The 18,420-nt window shown below is 44.3% G+C and overlaps 2 protein-coding genes across 25 annotated transcripts in view; one reads left to right on the forward strand and one right to left on the reverse strand.

Moving 5' to 3' along the window:
• obsl1b (obscurin like cytoskeletal adaptor 1b) overlaps positions 1 to 2,082 on the forward strand; it is a 30,337-nt gene extending 28,255 nt beyond the window's left edge. For all 23 annotated transcript variants that reach the window (XM_040202048.2, XM_040202046.2, XM_078091185.1 and 20 more), the window contains one exon: positions 915 to 2,082. In XM_040202048.2, the coding sequence (XP_040057982.2) occupies positions 915 to 925 (11 nt within the window). In that variant the 3' untranslated portion in view covers positions 926 to 2,082. The remainder of the gene's footprint in view (positions 1 to 914) is intronic.
• Positions 2,083 to 2,100: 18 nt separating this feature from the next.
• LOC120834194 (carboxy-terminal domain RNA polymerase II polypeptide A small phosphatase 1) lies at positions 2,101 to 18,394 on the reverse strand. Of its 2 annotated transcripts, XM_040202064.2 has the most exons (7): positions 17,762 to 18,394; positions 12,388 to 12,536; positions 8,326 to 8,427; positions 5,714 to 5,770; positions 4,336 to 4,428; positions 3,542 to 3,727; positions 2,101 to 3,394 (listed from the first exon to the last, which is right to left on the reverse strand). In XM_040202064.2, the coding sequence occupies exons 1-7, from the start codon at positions 17,832 to 17,834 to the stop codon at positions 3,248 to 3,250; spliced, it is 807 nt and encodes a 268-aa protein (XP_040057998.2). In that variant the 5' UTR covers positions 17,835 to 18,394; the 3' UTR covers positions 2,101 to 3,247. The 2 variants fall into 2 exon arrangements, with proteins under 2 accessions (XP_040057998.2, XP_040057997.2); XM_040202063.2 differs by lacking the exons at positions 12,388 to 12,536; positions 17,762 to 18,394 and adding an exon at positions 9,007 to 12,093.
• Positions 18,395 to 18,420: the final 26 nt, after the last annotated feature.

Here is an 18,420-nt window from a genome sequence, read left to right on the forward strand (position 1 = left end):
TTTGAATAATTGTTCTTTGCATGCTGTAAGTATATTATGACTCCAATTCATCTCTACTTGTACTTAAATAAACACACAACTTGTACTTATAACAAAGTATTTCTAAACTATGGTATTTCTACTTTTACAAAGTGGCAGAGCTAAGTAGTATTTACGGGTCACACTGAATTTAACTGACCAACTGATGTCATTCATAGAAACACTCACTAGATGGAGGCAACTTCAAGGTTTTCAGTTTGTGCGCATGAAGAAAGAAGAGTCATAACAGCGAAGTGGCTGCACACAAGAAGTATAAGTAAATGTATGCGGCAATGGTCTTTACTCCTTGAAATATTCAACTTAAACCATATTAACAGTAAAAGCACCACAGATAAACAAAAATAACATGAACCCGAATGGTCGTGTTTGTGTGTTGCCTGACTTGCACTGAATGTTTTGTCGGCACACATGTAGGTCAAGCAATATGGAGCACGTACACATCTCACGCCGTTTAAATGTGTAAGACGGCGTCATGTTTGTAGTTTTATTCAGACGCCTTTAAATCAAAGAATAATTGTAAACTTTCATGAATGCACTGAGCTTCAAACTGAAGGCGCTGTGCAGCAGAAGCAGGAATCTGAAAAGGTCACAGATCCACGGTGGAAAGCAGCTGCTATAATTAAGTCCAGACTTCCTCACACCTCAGAGGTGCTACTCCACTACATTGATTTGATAACTTCAGTCACAAACTGATTCGGATTAATGCCCCATAATTCGATTAACAAACATGGCGAACACCGACCGCAGGACTCTTACAGGTTGAAGAGGAGTGGTGACGATGTGCTTTGTGTAACGGACGTGTTGCACGTGGCCGGTTCACGCTGAGACAGAATCAGGTCGGACTGAGTCTCATTTTGAATCCTCTGTTTTCACAGGTGATCCATGAGCATCATCTTGGACCCGTCGTCAGCTGATTTGTCATATCTATATCATACCTAAGTTATAACAATCTTATACTTTTATGTATGTATCCTGTGTGTTTACAAACAGTGTGTCTATAAAAGTGGTTTAAACAGGGTTGTGTTGGATTTTCATGCAGTTAATTCAGGGAGTGGATTTTCTTTTATCAACGTGCGTTGGAGAATTGTCTTTATGAAATTGTAAAAGTTTATGTAAAAGTTGTCATAGTCGCTGTGAGCACATTTTGAAATAGTTCCTTAATCCTAATTGCAGTTGTGTGGATGTAAATAACGTCCCGTGTGTTTCTGGTGAGACTGTAAGCATGTTATGGAAGTAAAAACATCTATTATCTGTTTATGCCATAAATATCTGATTAAATGAACAGGAAACTACAAATTTGGTAATTCTCAAAATGTGTGTAATAAATATGACATTGGGGGGGCGGATCTGTAGGGAAAAATGAACCAGGTGTCTTTTCATCTCGGTAGTTGATAACTGATATTATTACACAAATATACAAAAATGAGTCCTTAATGTTAATTCCCCTTTTAGGAAATTTGCTCGTTGACAAAATGTTTTGCTCAAGACGCCATTGTGGTCTCTCATGAACACTGGTTGGCTGTTATTAGTTATTAAGTAATATAACCGGATTTGCGGATATTTTAATTTTCTCATATATCAGAACATAGTTTTCAGTTTTAACTGTTTCTATACAATATTCTGTGAATAAGTTCGATTTTACAATGGATCACAGCAATGATAAATTACATTTAACAATTCAAATCTCTTTTTATCGGTTTTCAGTTGTATAGATTTTTTTTTTTACATTTTTGATTTTAAGTTTGAATGAAGACAACTTTGTCTTGCAGAAAGGGCTTGTAATGTAAATACATTGGGCCAAATATCTGGTGATTTAGGACAGAAATGGGTAAAGAGATGACTTGATCACCTTGATTGATAATGAGGGCGTGTTAGTTTTATTGTTGGGAGTGTGTTTCAACTTATTGGAGGAGTCGTTTTCATGACATCTGTTACATATTCCATTTGACTGCCATGTTGTGCTGAGCGTAAAGATATGTGACAAAAAAAGAACTGCTGTAGTATAATATGACTCCTTAAATAAAACATGCTTTGTTGACGCAACGTAAAGATCTCAAGTTGTATTGTTTCTTTCCTCTTTATTTTTTACAATCAGCAGCAGTTTCACTTTTTAAAGCCGTTTCTTTACTGGAGTTAAAATGTTAATGCTCTTGTTGCATAAAGTAAAAAAAGAAGTGAAATTGTTATTAAAAGACAGGTTCTGATTTTTCACTTATTGTTAAAGTACCTTCTTTTTTCCCCCTCACACTGACGCACGTGGTCTCTTAAAAATCCTCATATGCACACGCACACATCTGCACACTCGCTCCAGACTGAGTTTAAGTAAATCAGCGCTCGAGTACAAGTTACATTTACAGCCTGATACATTAGTGCATTATTTTCTTGCACGGTTTAAAAGTAATCAAAATATTCTTTAAAAATCAAATGTCTTTAGTTGGACGCAGCAGGTTACAGCCTCCTCCTCCTCCTGCAGGTGCGTACAAGATCGAAATATGAAGCTCCAAGAGCTCCAAAAAACTAAAAAAGAAAACGTCAGGTGGAAAAGCAATAAAACCGAAGTGTATAATCTCGAGTCGACGTCCCTTCCAGCTGATCCAGTCGGAAGCGGTGTGTTGATATGATGTGAACAACAGGATTAGCTTTTCTTCCAAAGACGGAACGGAAGTGCACATCAGAAGGGTCTGTTCGAAAAACATGATGTGGAAATGTTCTTATGTGGTTGATTGTCTTTTACTACATATACATTCGGTCAATTTAGGCAACAACACAAAAGCAGGTTAGTGGGGTTTAAAGATCAGTCGTTAATAACTTCCTCATATTATTAAAGTCATATCACATACAAAAACTGTTCTGAAATGAGAAAAACCCGACATCAACCTGCGTTTACACACTTTCACGACTCACTGCTGCCACGAAACGACAACAACAGTAAACTAGCGGCACTGCAATAGATATCTAGAGGAGTCATTGAATCTGATATTCAGTCCTTATCGATCTAAACGCCTTTGGATTGGATCACTTTCAGTGCCGAAGTACCAAAGGCTCCTGCAGGATGTCTTCTCACTCTGTTATGCAACATGCTGTAAGAATACCAGATTAAATGAGGCTTTATTTTGCAGGGTGGTCCTTGTAAATGGAAGCAGGCCTCCGTGGCCCCGTGACAGCAGCTGCTGGTTATTATGTTCAACCCAGCATCATCCTGCCTCCGTTAACTGGAAGTCCTCTGCTGCTGCTGCTGCTGCTGCTGCTGCAGAACATCGTAGATGTCGTCCACTTTGCTTAGTCTCTCAAAGAAGGGGATGAGGTCGAGCAGCTCGGTGTCCGACATGTCGTCAAACCAGGACGCTACCGGAACCTAGGTGTTTAAAGAGGAAAGCTATTGAAATTAGAACCTTTTCCTCACCGCAGAGTAATTATTAATACTTCATTTTTGTATTAATGTTGTGGATTTCAAAATAAAAAGTATGTTGGGTTTCGCAGAGAAAGAAACATAATAACGTACCGCATTTTCGGGATGGAAGATGTAGGAAGCGGGGGAGTTATCGATGATGATGACCTTGTTGAGGTCTCTTCCTAAACGACTCAAGTCTTTCACGTAATTCCCTTTGTGGAAGACACATGACTCTCGGAAGAGACGGCTCTGGAAAGCCCCCCATTTGTCCAACAGGTCCGAAACAGGGTCCGCGTACTGTAGTAGAAAAACAGGTGGGAGTTCAGACAGTGCGAAGCCATGTTTTTACGTCATCCTATCACTGTGGTCAATAGACAATTACTTCATTAATCCCAACTGAGCAGCAAATGTATTAGCATGTCATTAGGATTGTACCAGACAACTTATGAGAAGTACATCAGCAAGCAGCTCAACTTCATTCAGTCGCTAGTTGCCGTCGTTGTTTGTTGTCTTTGTGTGAACCTGGTTTACTCAAACATTACAGCGCACACGGCCCGAGCCGACCTGCACCCCGTGTAACAGGACAGAACCGTCATGTCGGCTACAGAGAAGCTCCGTCCACAACATCCAAGCATTGGTGCTTTCTAAAGATGAACTACGCGCTGCAGAGACGCCGTGTAACGGATGAGGTGAGAAGCCGTCGCTGAGCCACCAAACGATTCACACAGCTTAGTTGAGGTTAACGCAGTCTGAAGTGAGAGGTTGAAACGTGTGACTTGTATTGTAAATATATGCATGTGGAAGGTTAAATACAGTTCAAACACAGGGGTTCTACGTCACTATGTAAGGATTCAGCACACAATGAGTCGAGGGTTAAAGTGCAGGACACGGACATCTTCTCTCACCTTGGCTAAGCTGGCAGTGAACAAGACGCACTCAAACATCTCTCCCATCCTTCTGAGGAATTCATCCACGTGGGGTCTCTTCAACACGTACACCTGGGGGGACATGAACGAGGCGGGTGTGAGTATCTGCAGCCGGAGCCCCACATGCTTTACTCTTTCAGAAAGGAACACGAGAACCGCTCATGAGGAGGGAAACGTCTTCCTACTTCTGAGCCGTCCACATATTCTGAAGACGTCCTGACACGTGGTTTGTGAAAACGCTCATCGTCAAGATACTCGGTCATATTCCACAGGCACCAGGTTCCTAATGACTTCATATCATTGCTTCTTACTTCTTTGTTAAGTGATGTTTATACTGGTATTGAATTAAATAATGAATTCAATACCAGTGTACTGTGCAACCTGCGTGGTATTAATACATACAATAAAATAGATTTATCAAATGTTTGCCGTGGATCCTACATTTTCTTTTTCCTGCTTCGGACTAATGACATAAAAGATGATGTTTTGAGAAAACAGAAGGTAACGGGGGGCTATTGTGGTTGTGTCCTACAGTAATCTATTGTTGTTGTCGGTAGTCCTTGTTTGTTATGATACATTTAGTTACCGTGCGTAGTTAATGGGGGGAATGACCCCTTACCCACTGTGAGCACCTTGAACAGTATTTCATTTGCATGCGGATTATTCCATGTTGCTAAAATAAAACCAAACACTGCAAGCAGGAATCTGTGAGATCTCCTCCAAAAACATTTCATCTAACCGCCCCAGCAGGGCTTTAAAACGTCTTCCGCTAGGATGCTGGCGGCCTTGTTTCTGAACCAAGTCATCCCAAATAGGCTTTTCCCACTTTAACAAGCCTATCCTGGATTACTTGAAACAGACCCAGGCCTCTTTGGACACACAGAGCCCCTCGGCCTTCTGGGAGGCCCCAGCACAACAGCGACCGCCTGCAGGGAGCAGTCCCTGGCACCAATGGGAAGGACATAATATGTGCCACAGGGTGAGATTGATGGCCAGTGGTTTCTGAGAAGCCTGCCAGGTTTCGTCAGGCCTCCTAAATAGCCACCTGCTGCTTGGAGCCATCAACAGACGGCCCTGTCAAGGTTTCCAGAGCTAACCAAGTGCATTACTTTTGTATTTGAGAGCTTGCAAGATTTCCTAAATCTTCCTCCTGTTGAGCTCAGACGGCATCAAGCACTATTTGATCTGGTTGATCTGGTGTGCAACGCAGTGAAATACTGTTCAGTGCACATAAAAGGCGTTTTTCCTACAAATGTCCAACGATGGCGGCTTAATGCATTTACATTGTGTTGACTTGACTAGAGCCACACAAGACGGCAGTGTAACAAATGGCTACTTCGGCCTTTCAGGTGCTTACCTGGTGAACCGTTCCATCAATCTCCACTGGAATGATAAAATCAGCATTGTTCACTGGCTGTTGAAACGAAAAGAAGAGTTGTTAATCAGCTGTTATCCATGGAGATGTGATGGATCGCAATAAATCGCATGTGTCAAATAGACACAACAAGGCCACCTCAGCATTTAAAAAAATGATGCAATCGGTAAATAATTTGACTCTTGTCGCTTTCATGATTGAAATATGGGTGCTACAGAAAGTGATGAGGGTCATAAAACACCTGGTTTATTCAGGCTTTTCTAGCATGTGAAATATGCTTCTCAAATGTTGGTATCAGGATATGCATGTTCTATATTAGGCATCACCCCGTGGCCGAAATTATACTGTGAGGTAATGCAGGTTAGACGGGACAAATATAACATCAATCATAAAGAACGCTTTTAGAATTAATGCGCAGTATTTATTCCTAAATGTTATTTTCTGTCCTTCACTCGCTTGTTTAATGTTTTGCATTTGAACAATCAGATAATAAGTAGTTAATCCATTGACTTGGTACTTTTTATTTTTGTAGCTGTCGTTGCCTCCTAAAGAAGTTGCAGTGAGGCCGATGTGATGTGACGTGGGATCCACTTCATTTTGGTTCAATCAGCTCTCGTCCCACTCATGTCAGGACCAATATGTTATTACATTTAGCATGAGAATCCTCCTGTTGCCCTTCTACTCTACACCATCCTTTATGCAGTGAAATACTGCCATCTTCACCTAAATGTTTGAGTACCATGCAGGCTTTAATGTCAAATGATATATTTCAATGTTTAAATGTAAAAAGTGTCCCACAGCACACTGCCTTTGAAATTACAACCAGGCCCCAAACTGCGGCACTAAACCCAACATTTATTATGTGTGTCAGAGTAATGATGACTTGTGTTAGACATAGAGTTCACAGTCTGACCCTGTTTACACATAACTAGGGGCAATATCTAGTGACATCCTTCAGGGACGGTCTGTGACCTGAGAAGGACTAAACACCACATGGCATTCATTACATAATTTGTCATGCCACAGGAGCCAGGACTTTTGGCCATGACTACTTTGTCCACTAAACGTTACCTTAAAAAGGCATCAAACTGATACGAAGGAGGGCCGTTAATTGTAAAACTCAAGGTGTCATTTTGTAGCGTCTTCACCCGCATACGTTAACACTGATTGTTTGCATTGTCTTGCAGAGATTCGATTTTAAAGAGCTGTTGTCAAAGTTTTTTATTATAAAACAACAGTACAGCGTTTATATGAAAATGACTCAATATTGCGTTCACCAGCCATTTGTTACGTCTTATCTACAGTATTTAAAACAAAATGATACATTACAGCTCAAGGCGTCCTTTTTCCTTTGCAATTTATTTTCAGATTGTTAATACTTTTCTTTAAATATCATTTGTTTTCTGCATCATGAAATCAGAGCACCCATTAAATGAATGGTGAATGTCTAAATTTGCTCGGATCGTAATGATAAAAGTAAGTCATGTGCCTCCTATAAATATGCAACATGATGTAGTGCAAATCATACAGCTATTTTTACACCAGCAAGTAGATTGTTTATTTTGACAGTTAGGGTGCTATTTTTGAATACGTGATGACCTTTCAGTAATTAAAGGCCAAAAGTATCTTTAGAAGTTATGGAAGCCATTTAGTAGAGAAAGAATTAACCAAGTTGGACGGAAGGTAGTCGTCCGTTTTAAGATTTCGACAAAACAAAATATTTGCAATGAAGATTTTTAAGCGACTGCATCTTCTTTTAGTTTGTGGGGGGATTTATAATAAATCGTCTCTAAGCACAGTAGCTACAGGGCCACAGTTGTGTCATGGAACTAAAGGCTATTGAATTGATTGCAGACCTGCTTGTTTACTTTAAACCCTTCAACAGCCTGGTTCTGATAAAAATGACTAATTCATTCACATACTAATTTATTCTGAACAAAAACATTATGGGGAGACGGTTAGAGTTATTTCTTGTTTGAGAAGTGTGTGCCGATTGCAACATTATCACGCAGCCACCCAGAAAGCTTCTGCTGCTGTCAAAGAAACAAGCAATGTGTCGTTTTGTCTGCCAAATTAAAAGTAGAAGCGATGCCCACGGTCATTACCAAGACCACAGCAAGTTCCACACTTCTAAATGTAGATCTGCACAGTGTGCAGAGGAGGTGTTTGTTTAAACTAAAGTCTCTTGGTGTACATTGTGAATTATTTTTGATGGCGTCACTGGGGAAGTTCTAATATTGTGTACTAGTGTATATAGAGAACTAATTATTGATACAGTTTGGAACTATTACCTAATACAAGTTGATGGTGTAAACAGGAACCTGTTTTTTGCACATAAAATGTTCCTTTTTTTAACCCGAAGGAGCTAAAATGTCATGTAAAGAGTCATTTTCTATATTATTTTATCGCATTTATTAATTGCATTTTAAGCGGGGGATTTTATATCCATTCATAGTAATAAACTAGTAAAATAAATTAAATCAGACAAAGCACAAACGTATTGCTATCTGAGACCTCAACAAAGTGGTCTTGAGACCGGCCTCTTCAACGCTGCAGTGTACATGAGGGAGAGTAGGTCACTTAGTCCAACTTACCTTAAATGAACTGTGCACTAGAGTTTCATCCAAATCAATGACCACACAGATCTTTCCTGCATCATTCAACTTGAGCTGTGGCAGCAGAGGTTTTGCCGGTACCTGCAGACAAAAAGAGCATTAAGATCTAAACCCGATTAAAAGCTTCTGGCTTTTGAGGCCACAATCTGAGCTCCAGCAACAACTGATAAGTAATAACTTGAATTACAAGACATTACCATCTCACTTTGTGGAGTGGGACTTACGGCTCATAGTTGTGTTGTGGTGTTAGTGTGAGAACCTCCGGGGCTACAGCTGCTGCCACACTGATGGGAGCATGTAAACATTGCCATAGTGTGGCGCGTCCATCAACGGGGGCTCAGAGGCCGGTGTTTGTTATAGCGGTTCGGATGCTAAAAACAAGCTGGCATGGCCGAGCGGCCTGTAACACGGATGGGCGGGTTCGTCTGTGCAGGGTCAACTGCCACGTGAGCACAATGGCGTTTGACACAGGCTGCCAAGCTGAGCACTCCGCTAACTTATTCACTACCACAGTTGGCTTATTCGATTTAAAAATAGACCAACGGTACCGACGACAGATTCTGGGATGATATAAAGATGCTCCCGCGGGTCTGAAAACCCAGATGTGTTCTACTCCAATACGTCATATGTTAGAAAAAGGTGCAAAGACGCATTTTATACCTCCTCGATTGGTGGAAGGCAGTACTCGCATTGGCAAGGCTCGGTGGACTCGTCGTCACTCTGCTCCTCGTCTGAATCCACGCCTTCTTCAGAGGCCTCATTTCCCTCCGTCCGTCTGACCAACGTTGGCACGACTCTTCCTTCGTTTTTTGTAACACTGTGAATAATATCCAACGTAGGATTTATTGCTAATGACGTGTCACTGAATCCACGATCACAAGCTGATTCGGGAGCTTTTTCTTCGGTGGCTTCTTCCACAGCGGAGCCGTCGGTCGAATCATCTCTCAGTGTGATAACTCTAGTAATTCCTAATGGGAGCTCTTTGCCCTCCTCTGAAGCATCCTCGTGGATTATATGATCACACAAACTTCCTAGAAGGATAAATCCATTCAGGGCTTGTTTAACAGATGACTGGATGCTTTTCACCTGATTTGCATAGTATTCCTCGACACTGAGCTCAAATGTCTCTCCATCGTCCTCCTGATCAACGAGTGACCAATATGGCTCCACCTCGGAACAAGCGCTAAGTGCTTGGTCTTCAGGCTCAGTGACCGTTGTGTGTAAATCACCAGTGGTAGCGGTATTGACCTGAAGAGATTCATAATGCTGAGCGGCAAAAGCTTCATCTTCATAAGCGTCACCTTCAACAGAGATGTCCCCTGCACATGGCGTACTAACCCTTTCCCACAGCTCAGCTTCTTCTTTGTCTTCTTCTTTTTCTTCAGTACTGATTTCAGAAACATGGCTGTCAAACGCAGGGTTCTCATCTTCCTCTGTATGCCATTGAGATTCATCTTCCTCAACTTCATCCCCTGCTAGACTTGAGTTGTCATCAGACCCAAATGAGCCATCACCGATCTGACTTGCATCCTCCTCACACGTATCTTTATAAGCTTCTTCCAGAGCATCCAAACATACATCGGTTTCCTGCACAGGAAAGTCCTCGCTGACTCGCTCAGATTCAAAGGCCTTTCTGGCCAGCGTCTGCGCCTTGCATCGCAGGTCTTCAAGGTGCAGGCGGTCGTGGATGTCTCCCCCGTCGAAGCAGGAGATGTAACGCTGCTTCTGTGCGAACGCGTGTCTGCAGAAGTCACCGCTGTCGAACAGATCAAAAAAGTCCTCGACAACAGCATCAGCGGCGGGCGCTTTCTCCTCGTCGCTTCCGTCAATATCGCTTTGGGGTGTTTCATCATCGTCCTCAAAAGATTCCCACTGGGCGTGCTCATCGGTTGAGTCCTCCTGCGCGCCTTTCTCGGATTCCCCGGATGAATCAGAGCAGTGGTCTGAGGGAATGCTGCCGTCGGGACAGGTCTTAAAGGATTTGGTTTCAATGGAGGAGCAATCGGAAGAACCGTCTTCTTCAGTCCCAAACTCGGACTGCTCCGGAGTAGCACTGTCTTCATCGCGCTCTTGGCTGGTGTCACAATAAGCCGTTCCCCACGTTTCACAGTCCTCAGTGGACATGTTCAACGCAACGGCCTGTGCCACGTTTTCCTCAGCGAGCTGGTGGGTCGCACAGCAGTCACTCACCGAGGGAACATCTTTACGGTCCTCAAAATAAACCCGAACGGGCCGGTCGAACTGCGAGGTGTTCGCGTCCTGTGATAATGTGAGGGACTCGTCATCGACAGGCTCGATATCGCTTTGCTCGTCCTCTCCTTCGGGTGGACAGCCCTCTCCGCCGTCCTCGTCGGTGCATTCGTCATACTCATAAAGCTCGGCCACGCAGTCCAATAAGTCCATAGAATTGGAGATATTGCGAGTGAAACTGGTCGTTTCACATTGCTCAGAGTCTTCTGTCGACGTGTCAGCCTCAGAGTCAGAGCACTCGTACTGCTGATCAGAGGCTTCGTATTGTTGCAGCAACCCGAGGTGTTCTGTGCCATCAGGTATGAAATCAGACATCTCACACTGTCCAAAACCCTCACAGTCCACGGCCACTGAAGCTGGCTCCGAGTCAAAAGACTCAAACTGTTGATTAGAGGGCTTACACTGCTGAAATAACAGGAGGCGTCCTGCACACTGTTCACAGCAACAACTACATTGGGAAGCTAAGCTATGATTAGTGGAGTGCTCAGAAGACTTGCGAGGTTTGAAGCTCACACAGTGGTGAGCACATTTCTCAAATGCTTGGCTTAACCCGGGAGTTTCACACTGATCGAGGATCTGGTTGGATTTGAAAAACCCGTCGCTTTCTGGGTATTGCTCAAAGCTCTCACAGTGTCCATTGCAATATGTGCAAGATTCTGTCTCATCTCTACTCCTGTTGCAGATATCCAGACAAACAATAGAAGGGTCCATTTCCTCGCTGACAGTCTGCTCCCTAAATTCCACGAGGACTTTCAAGCCAAGTTTGGCACTTCCCTTTAAAGGGCTGCTTAAATCCACAGCTTCGGTTAAACTGGGAAGCGGGCATTGTTCAGCCAGCATGGCCTCAGCAGACAGCCCCCCCTCCCCGGAGACCTTACTCTGCTCGGAGTTTTCCAAGTACATCAGGAAAGGATTCCAAAGTCTGGCTTCCGTTTGCTCAAGAGATTTTACTCCATGCATTGGATCCGGATCACGCAGAGTCCGAGTCCAAATGGCTGGCAGGTAACTGGAGGGCCCATTCAGAGTGGTTATTCACACAGCTGGTGGGGGCGGGGGGGGTGTCACTGAGACCAGATCCCCCAGGGAGAGTAACAGCAACAGCATGCATGTTAATATGACAGCTTGTCACAACCAAAACCGTGCACAGCACTCAACCCCCCCCCCACACCCTCCTTTGCTCAAGACCGAGCAATTTATTTTGGGAACTTGGAAAGACGTGACAAATAACTTCTGGAATATCAAATCTCTATAAAGAGGCAACTAAGGCTTACATCTGAAACTGACACCTGAGAACGTCTTGACCACTTGATCTGCAGAGCATAACTGCCCAAAGTCATGCTCTTTTCTAAGAATAAGCTCAGCAAAACAGCAGGGGGGGGGGCATTGTTAATTGTCCAGAAAGATAACGTGATAGTGGCCAGCCATTCCGTCTGTGCATACGTTGTTCCAGGGAAGGCTAAAGAACAAGACCAAATACATCCTGAGGAGTAGTGTGGTGCACTCTGCTTGTGGCACATCTCCAGTAGCATCTTCTTTTTCCTTCTTTTTTGATCTTGCATTCACACCTCTGCACCATTTGCACCCTTCCCGTAACACCCAGGGATCATGATAGATGAACACGGCAGGGCTTTTCAACACTGCCCGTACCGCATACCAGGAGACGTCGCCGTGTGAACACGAAAAGCTCGAAGCCAAGGAAGCACATGTTTGACTCATCCCCCGGCTGTCGGGTCACGCGGACCGCATGCCGGGACGAGGCAGAGGGAAAGCAACACGGGGAGGAGAACTTACTTTAGAGAGACTTCCATTTTCCTCGACCAAGAGCGGCGCGTTGTTCTTCAGGGGACGTGGCTCCGACTCCCTGCTACAAAGACAGCAGAAGAGGCTGCGGAGAAGGCCTCGTCCGCGACGCTTCCTCGAGGGGGAAACCTCAGGGGCAGCTGGAACAGAGCGAGAAAGAGAACGAGCGTAAGGCGTGCGGACCTCACTGGAGCAGCATGACTGAGATGCACGGACCCCCCTCAAGTGGAACTGACGAGCGTTATTCTTTAGCAGATTCCACCGGCTAAACACGGGGGAACTCGTCAAACTGCTCATGAGCACGCCGCCAGATTTTCAGTTGTTTTGTTGTTACTTGTGTTATCCCCTTTTCATCCCGGCCGGAGAACACGGTGTGGAGTTTCAGACACATCTCGTCGGTATCGGCAGCGCTGCTGATCGGATAAAACCGATCTGTGCAGCTCTGGCCGGTCTGTCAGCGTTTCGCCGCGCTGTGCTCTCCATCATGTTGTGTTCCGCTTGAATATGGTTATTTTAGATGGGCAGCAAAAGGTTACTAAATTGCATAACATAAGTGTAGGTGTAGGGTTAGCCCCAAAAATAGTCAGGCGAAAACATCCTGGACACATTTAATTTCCAGTGCATGTTTTTGTTGTTCAAATACCAAGAATTAGCTGGAACAGCTTTCCCAATGACTATCAGCAACCAGAGTATTTACGGCATCATTTGTCCATTACTTCTATGTGTTGTCACTGGAATGGTGAAGCTAAAAGAATTGTGATGTTTTAACTGTCATCATACTGACCCTCTGGATTTTACTGCATATCACAGGACACAGAATGGCTTACAGTGACACATGTGAGCTATGCTGTTACATGCACTATAACAGGGGAGATACTATTTACACTTAGAAAAGTACAAAATTCAAATAATGAAGAGGAGTTGCATTATGAGCCATTATCAAAGATCCGCTGCCAAAATTTGACAATTATCACAATATATTTTTTTTATACGAGGAGGATCACAAACACACTGAAAATTCCAATACGCCTCGGAAAGTTAAATGAACATGTGTGGACGTGAGCTACTCTCTCCTCGGTCTCGCGTCTAAATCCGGGGAATGTTATCAGGCATTAATTGCTCCAAAGAATGTTTTCCTTTCCGTTTTAAGCGCTCGGTTCTGAAGCTGAGAACTCACCTCCACACTCGACATCCCCTCGGTGCTTGCTGTGTCATTCATAACATCATTATCAACAGAGCGCTTTCAACCATTTATATTTGCTAACATTAATTTTTAGTTTTAGCACTTTAGTTTTTACTTGAGTAAAGTAAGGGGTTTAGGGCTGTCAAAATTGCTCAAAAATGACGTTCGAATATTCACTTAAAAAAAAAAACACAGATACAGACACAGAAAATATTCGAATATCTGGTTGCGTATTAGACACGTCAAAAACAGGACAAATTAATACAACGAGACATAACTACTTGTATAGGTCATTTATTTAAGTTTAAACCGATTTAACAACATATTAATTGCACAAAAATAAGTAAATGAACTAACGCAAACGACCGCAGATCTCTGCAGAGTGCTGATCAAGAGTTTTGTGCAAGCAATTTAAGGTCGCGATTCTTGTCCCAAATATGGCAGGTTTCATTCAGTGATTGAAACTGAACGTTTTACAGCACCGACATTGAACGCTCCGAGCGATCTGTGCTGTAAACAGCAAATAATCAAGCCTACTGTATATAGTCTATATTATTCATGCAATATAGTCAATACAGGCGCGTGCCACCGGCAAAGCAGACAGTCGCGCCGCTGTTGTTTTTTTTTACTTTCAAATATTAATTTTCACATTTGAATAGTTGTTATATATATATTCAAATATATAATATTCGTTGACAGCCCTATTGCTCTTCATGTTATTTTAATATCTGTGGACGACGATACTTTGGATAACACATATGAATTCTATTTTTTTTATCTACCCTAACGTCCCATCAACTGGTGAGTGATGAGTTTTCAAAAAAAGAGAGACTGATAAATGAGCTGAGCCTTGATGAGCTGTCAGCTGAGGCCTTAACGCGCCGCTTGGATCAGATTAAATCAGTTGCCTCAGCATGGTGAGGATCTGTCAACTTAATGTTTGGAAAGTTTAGCACCAATGAGCAATGAAATTGTTTGAGCATACGAGGTGTTGCTATGGTGACTGCCGGGATGACCAAAACACATCCCCTGATGATGAAAATGATTAACAGGAAGGAAAAAAAAGATTTGGTGTATTACAAGGTTTCTTTTGTCCCTTTTTTTTTATAACAGCAGCTATTCAAAGTCACTACATTCACCATCTTTTATTAACCATTCATTTTGGCCCTGGTTTAATCCCTGAACAAGTGTGACCTACTTAGAGGCGTCACAATGACTGTGTTGACCACTTCATCCAGCTGAGGCTGACAGCGGCCGGCGGCCCTGGAGAGCTGTCACAATGACCCCGGCATGCTGATGGGGAGATTCCTCTCTCTGGTCCCAAGACGACAGGCCTGCGTGCCGACACGTGTGAAGGCAGCGGGCAGGTGAGGTTTGTAGCGTTAGAAAACATCACGCTGCTCGCTGCATTGCCTCTTCTCATGTTACACTTTGGGGGGGCCTAAAATAGCCGACCACAGCAGCTGGTGACAGCGGTTAGTGATGATATTATGTGTACGAATACAGTATTTGGGAGCGCAAACTCCAGCACCAGCGGGCCGTAAATGGTCACAAATACAACTTTGTGGGGTCACCTACGAATCTACAGCGGGAGAACGTTTTAGCTGCGTCACACTGTAGCAAACATCTGATTTAATGGGGGTTTTTTTATCCCCAAAAAAAAGGGTCAGCCATTTAAAACTTGGAAAGTGGGAAGGAATATAATCTCCTCCCCCGGGACAGCTGCTCCAGTACATTTAATGATGTTGTAAAGAAAAACTACAGTAAGACCACAGATGTATCGTACTCAAAGGGCTCATGTGATGCACATGGTCAGTAGTTTGCTCTGCTTTAAAACGGCGTCACGCGCTGCACACAGTTTTTCTCTGAACGGCACCGGGGGATGCTGGGTAATTGGAAACATTAAAAAGATTTGATGTACTGTAGTTTGATTCATTAGTTTGCACTCATTGGCTTGCTGCGTGTAGAATTAGGAAGCGGACGCGGGCGAGGAGAGGCATTCCTCACACCTCTGCGGCTGAGACGCTGATAACGAGGTTGGGGCATATCCGAAGGGGCAGCAACGACCTCGCGCCACATCAGCATGTTTCAGGCCACTTAGTTGAAAGCGGGCTTATCTGGGAGCCGCTTTCGGAACGGGTATGCTGCCTCGGCACATGGCTGCGCCTTCTATTCCCATCCAGACACAGAAAGAATGAGGCCTCCGGCGGCCGACTATCCGCCACTTTGACACCGGATATTCCGGTACAATCTGTTAGCTCGCTTCACACCCCTGCAGAGCGGCCCGGTACACCGGGTTCAGGAGAGGCTCAGGGTTTGAACCATTTTTTTGTGTCTGAAAAGGGACACGTCCACTAAAACGAACTGTTGAAGCTGCTGTGCTGAATAGAAGATGTGGCTTGATGGTTCAGAAGGTGATTCCTGAAAATATCCCAAACTGCACTGGAATGACCGTGAAATCCTGGCCAGCAAACTGCACATTACAATCGCAGAGGTGACGCCAAAGAACCACGACGCCAAACACAGAATTCAAATCAAATGTCCCGAAGTGAACGCCACTGACGCCTATCTGGCTACGGCAAACGTGTGAAACTACAGGAGGGCTGAAGGCGGCGCCCCACCCTGTTTCCACACGGCGCCTGGCTTCTGGATAGCATGCCATGTTTTGGACTCATGACCACCTTGGCCAGGAAGAAGTAATCGGAGAACGCGCTGGAGATGGCTGGGTCTCGTAGGCTTGCAGAATGCTGCCACCTTCTGACTGGACTCTGGGCTGTCAACTTTAGACAAGACCGCTTGGATTACAACGCTGTGTTTTAGAGCAGGAATAAGAAAAAGCACATTCATTCCCGTGTCTAAGGACACCTTGCAGACCTTTGCAGACTTCATGAAAATATGAAATATGTATGGATATCAAATATATGGGGCAATGACTTGCACGGTGAGCATTTACTTGATGTATGTGCTTAGAAAAACAGCAGAGCTTCCATGACGGAATACTTCATGTTATAAAGAAAAATACGCCACTCATAAGAGAGTAAGTAGCAGTTGATGTTTCTTTAGTGTTTTATTCAAACGGCGTCTTCATTGGAACTGCCTTTTCTAGACAAAACCAACTATGTGCTCATTTTCATCCCGTCACACAGGGGATTTGTGTGACATTTTCAAGGGCCTGTTGTTGTGAAATGTTAAGGTTTCAGACTAAAAATGTGTTCTTTTCTCATTCAAAAGCTTGATTTAAGTTACCAGCATTCAAGTACGTAATCCAAATACATGAACAGAAACTACATCCTGTTTTTTTTAAGCAAACGTGGGGTATAGAGGACGTGTCATGGAGACGAGATGAATGATTCTCTTGATACCTCGTAGGCTGCAGCGAGAACAAATCCATCTTGTGTGGGAACACTTGCAATTTCACATTCATTCATTGTTAATTTAGCATGACTAGTGTAAAAGTGGACTCGCACCAACTGGTTTTGGGCCCCTCGCGGGAGAGCTGATCCATTTCAAGAATTAGGTTAGTGCGTTTTGCACATTGTGTCACCCACCCGGGAAGCCCCCTGTTGACCCAGAACTAGTGACCACAACTACTGACCTTACATCACAAGGAGAGAGCACCGCGGCTCTGTCCATTTAGCATCATTGTGTGTGTTTATATAGTTTAATAAAAGATACATTCTTGGGATAATCTCGAATCAAATAAAGTGAAGCAGATCAACGTCAGAGCGCAAAACCGTAACAGTGAGCCGTCAGAGTGACCCCGCCCCCTTTGACACGACACGTTGTTTCGGATATTTTAGTGCAGCTCTGGATTCATGTCGCGCCGCAGAGCTCCGTGACCTTTGCTTCACACGCGGCGACTCGTCTACAGTCAAAAACGTGCGTGTTTTCTGTGCGTTTTGCAGCTGGTTGGCGGCTGCGAGGAGCTCCGGCCCGCCGAGAGAGACACCCGGCTTCCCCCCCCCCCCCGCTCAGTCCCGCGCCTCAAAACGCACAAAACACCCCTCACCCAGGGGACTTTAATGTCCTCCCGGGAAGACATTGTTAAGAGCTCGTTGTTGCGTTTGTGACAACGTGGCGTCCTGAAGAAAAAAAAAAAAGAGAGAAAAAGGAGCGAAACAGCGCCGTGCTGCCTGACGGCCACACGCAGCCGAAAAGTTCAGCAAACTTGCCCAAACTCACCGTCCTCGCGCCGGGCCGCATTATCCTCCTCGTCTCGGGTTACTTGTGTGATTACCGACGGCGAACGGTCCATTAGATCCGCCACTCACGCACAACTTATTGCTGTATTTTCAGGTGTTATGGCCAAAAGAGAGAGGGAGGAAAAAAAGAAAAAAAAGAAGAGTATTTATATTTTGCCACTCCCTGTCTGCGGACGCGCATGCTGAGCGTGAAACCCAAGAACAGCGGCGGAAAAGCGTGCGGAGCGTCACGGGCCGCGCTGCGTCGCAACGCGACCAGTTGAGAGGCCTCGGAGACTGTTGTTCCTAAAAGTAGTTAGTTGCGTTCATCAATGTGGCCATGCGGACATGGAACCTGACGGTTTCAAGGAAGCCCGATTCTCGCGGGGCGCGAGGCTCCGCGCCAACCGCCGCTGCGCGAGCGTCACGCCGCCGCTGTTTCAATTGTGGGAAATATCGTAGGAAGTTTCAGTGCGTTTCCCACGTTTCATTGTTGCATTATTTTGTGTGTTTACTTGCCGAACGGAAAAAAATGGCATTTTTCTAAATGGTCACGTCGAAGGTGAAACGTATTTAGTTTTCTGTCGTTTCTGTTTAAAAAAAAGACTGATTTCATGCACCGCGGGGGCAGCCTTGAAACCGAGGAAGTTACGGACAGTC

The sequence above is a fragment of the Gasterosteus aculeatus genome, chromosome 16 (assembly GCF_964276395.1).
Source record: "Gasterosteus aculeatus chromosome 16, fGasAcu3.hap1.1, whole genome shotgun sequence".
NCBI classification, from domain to species: Eukaryota; Metazoa; Chordata; class Actinopteri; order Perciformes; family Gasterosteidae; genus Gasterosteus; species Gasterosteus aculeatus.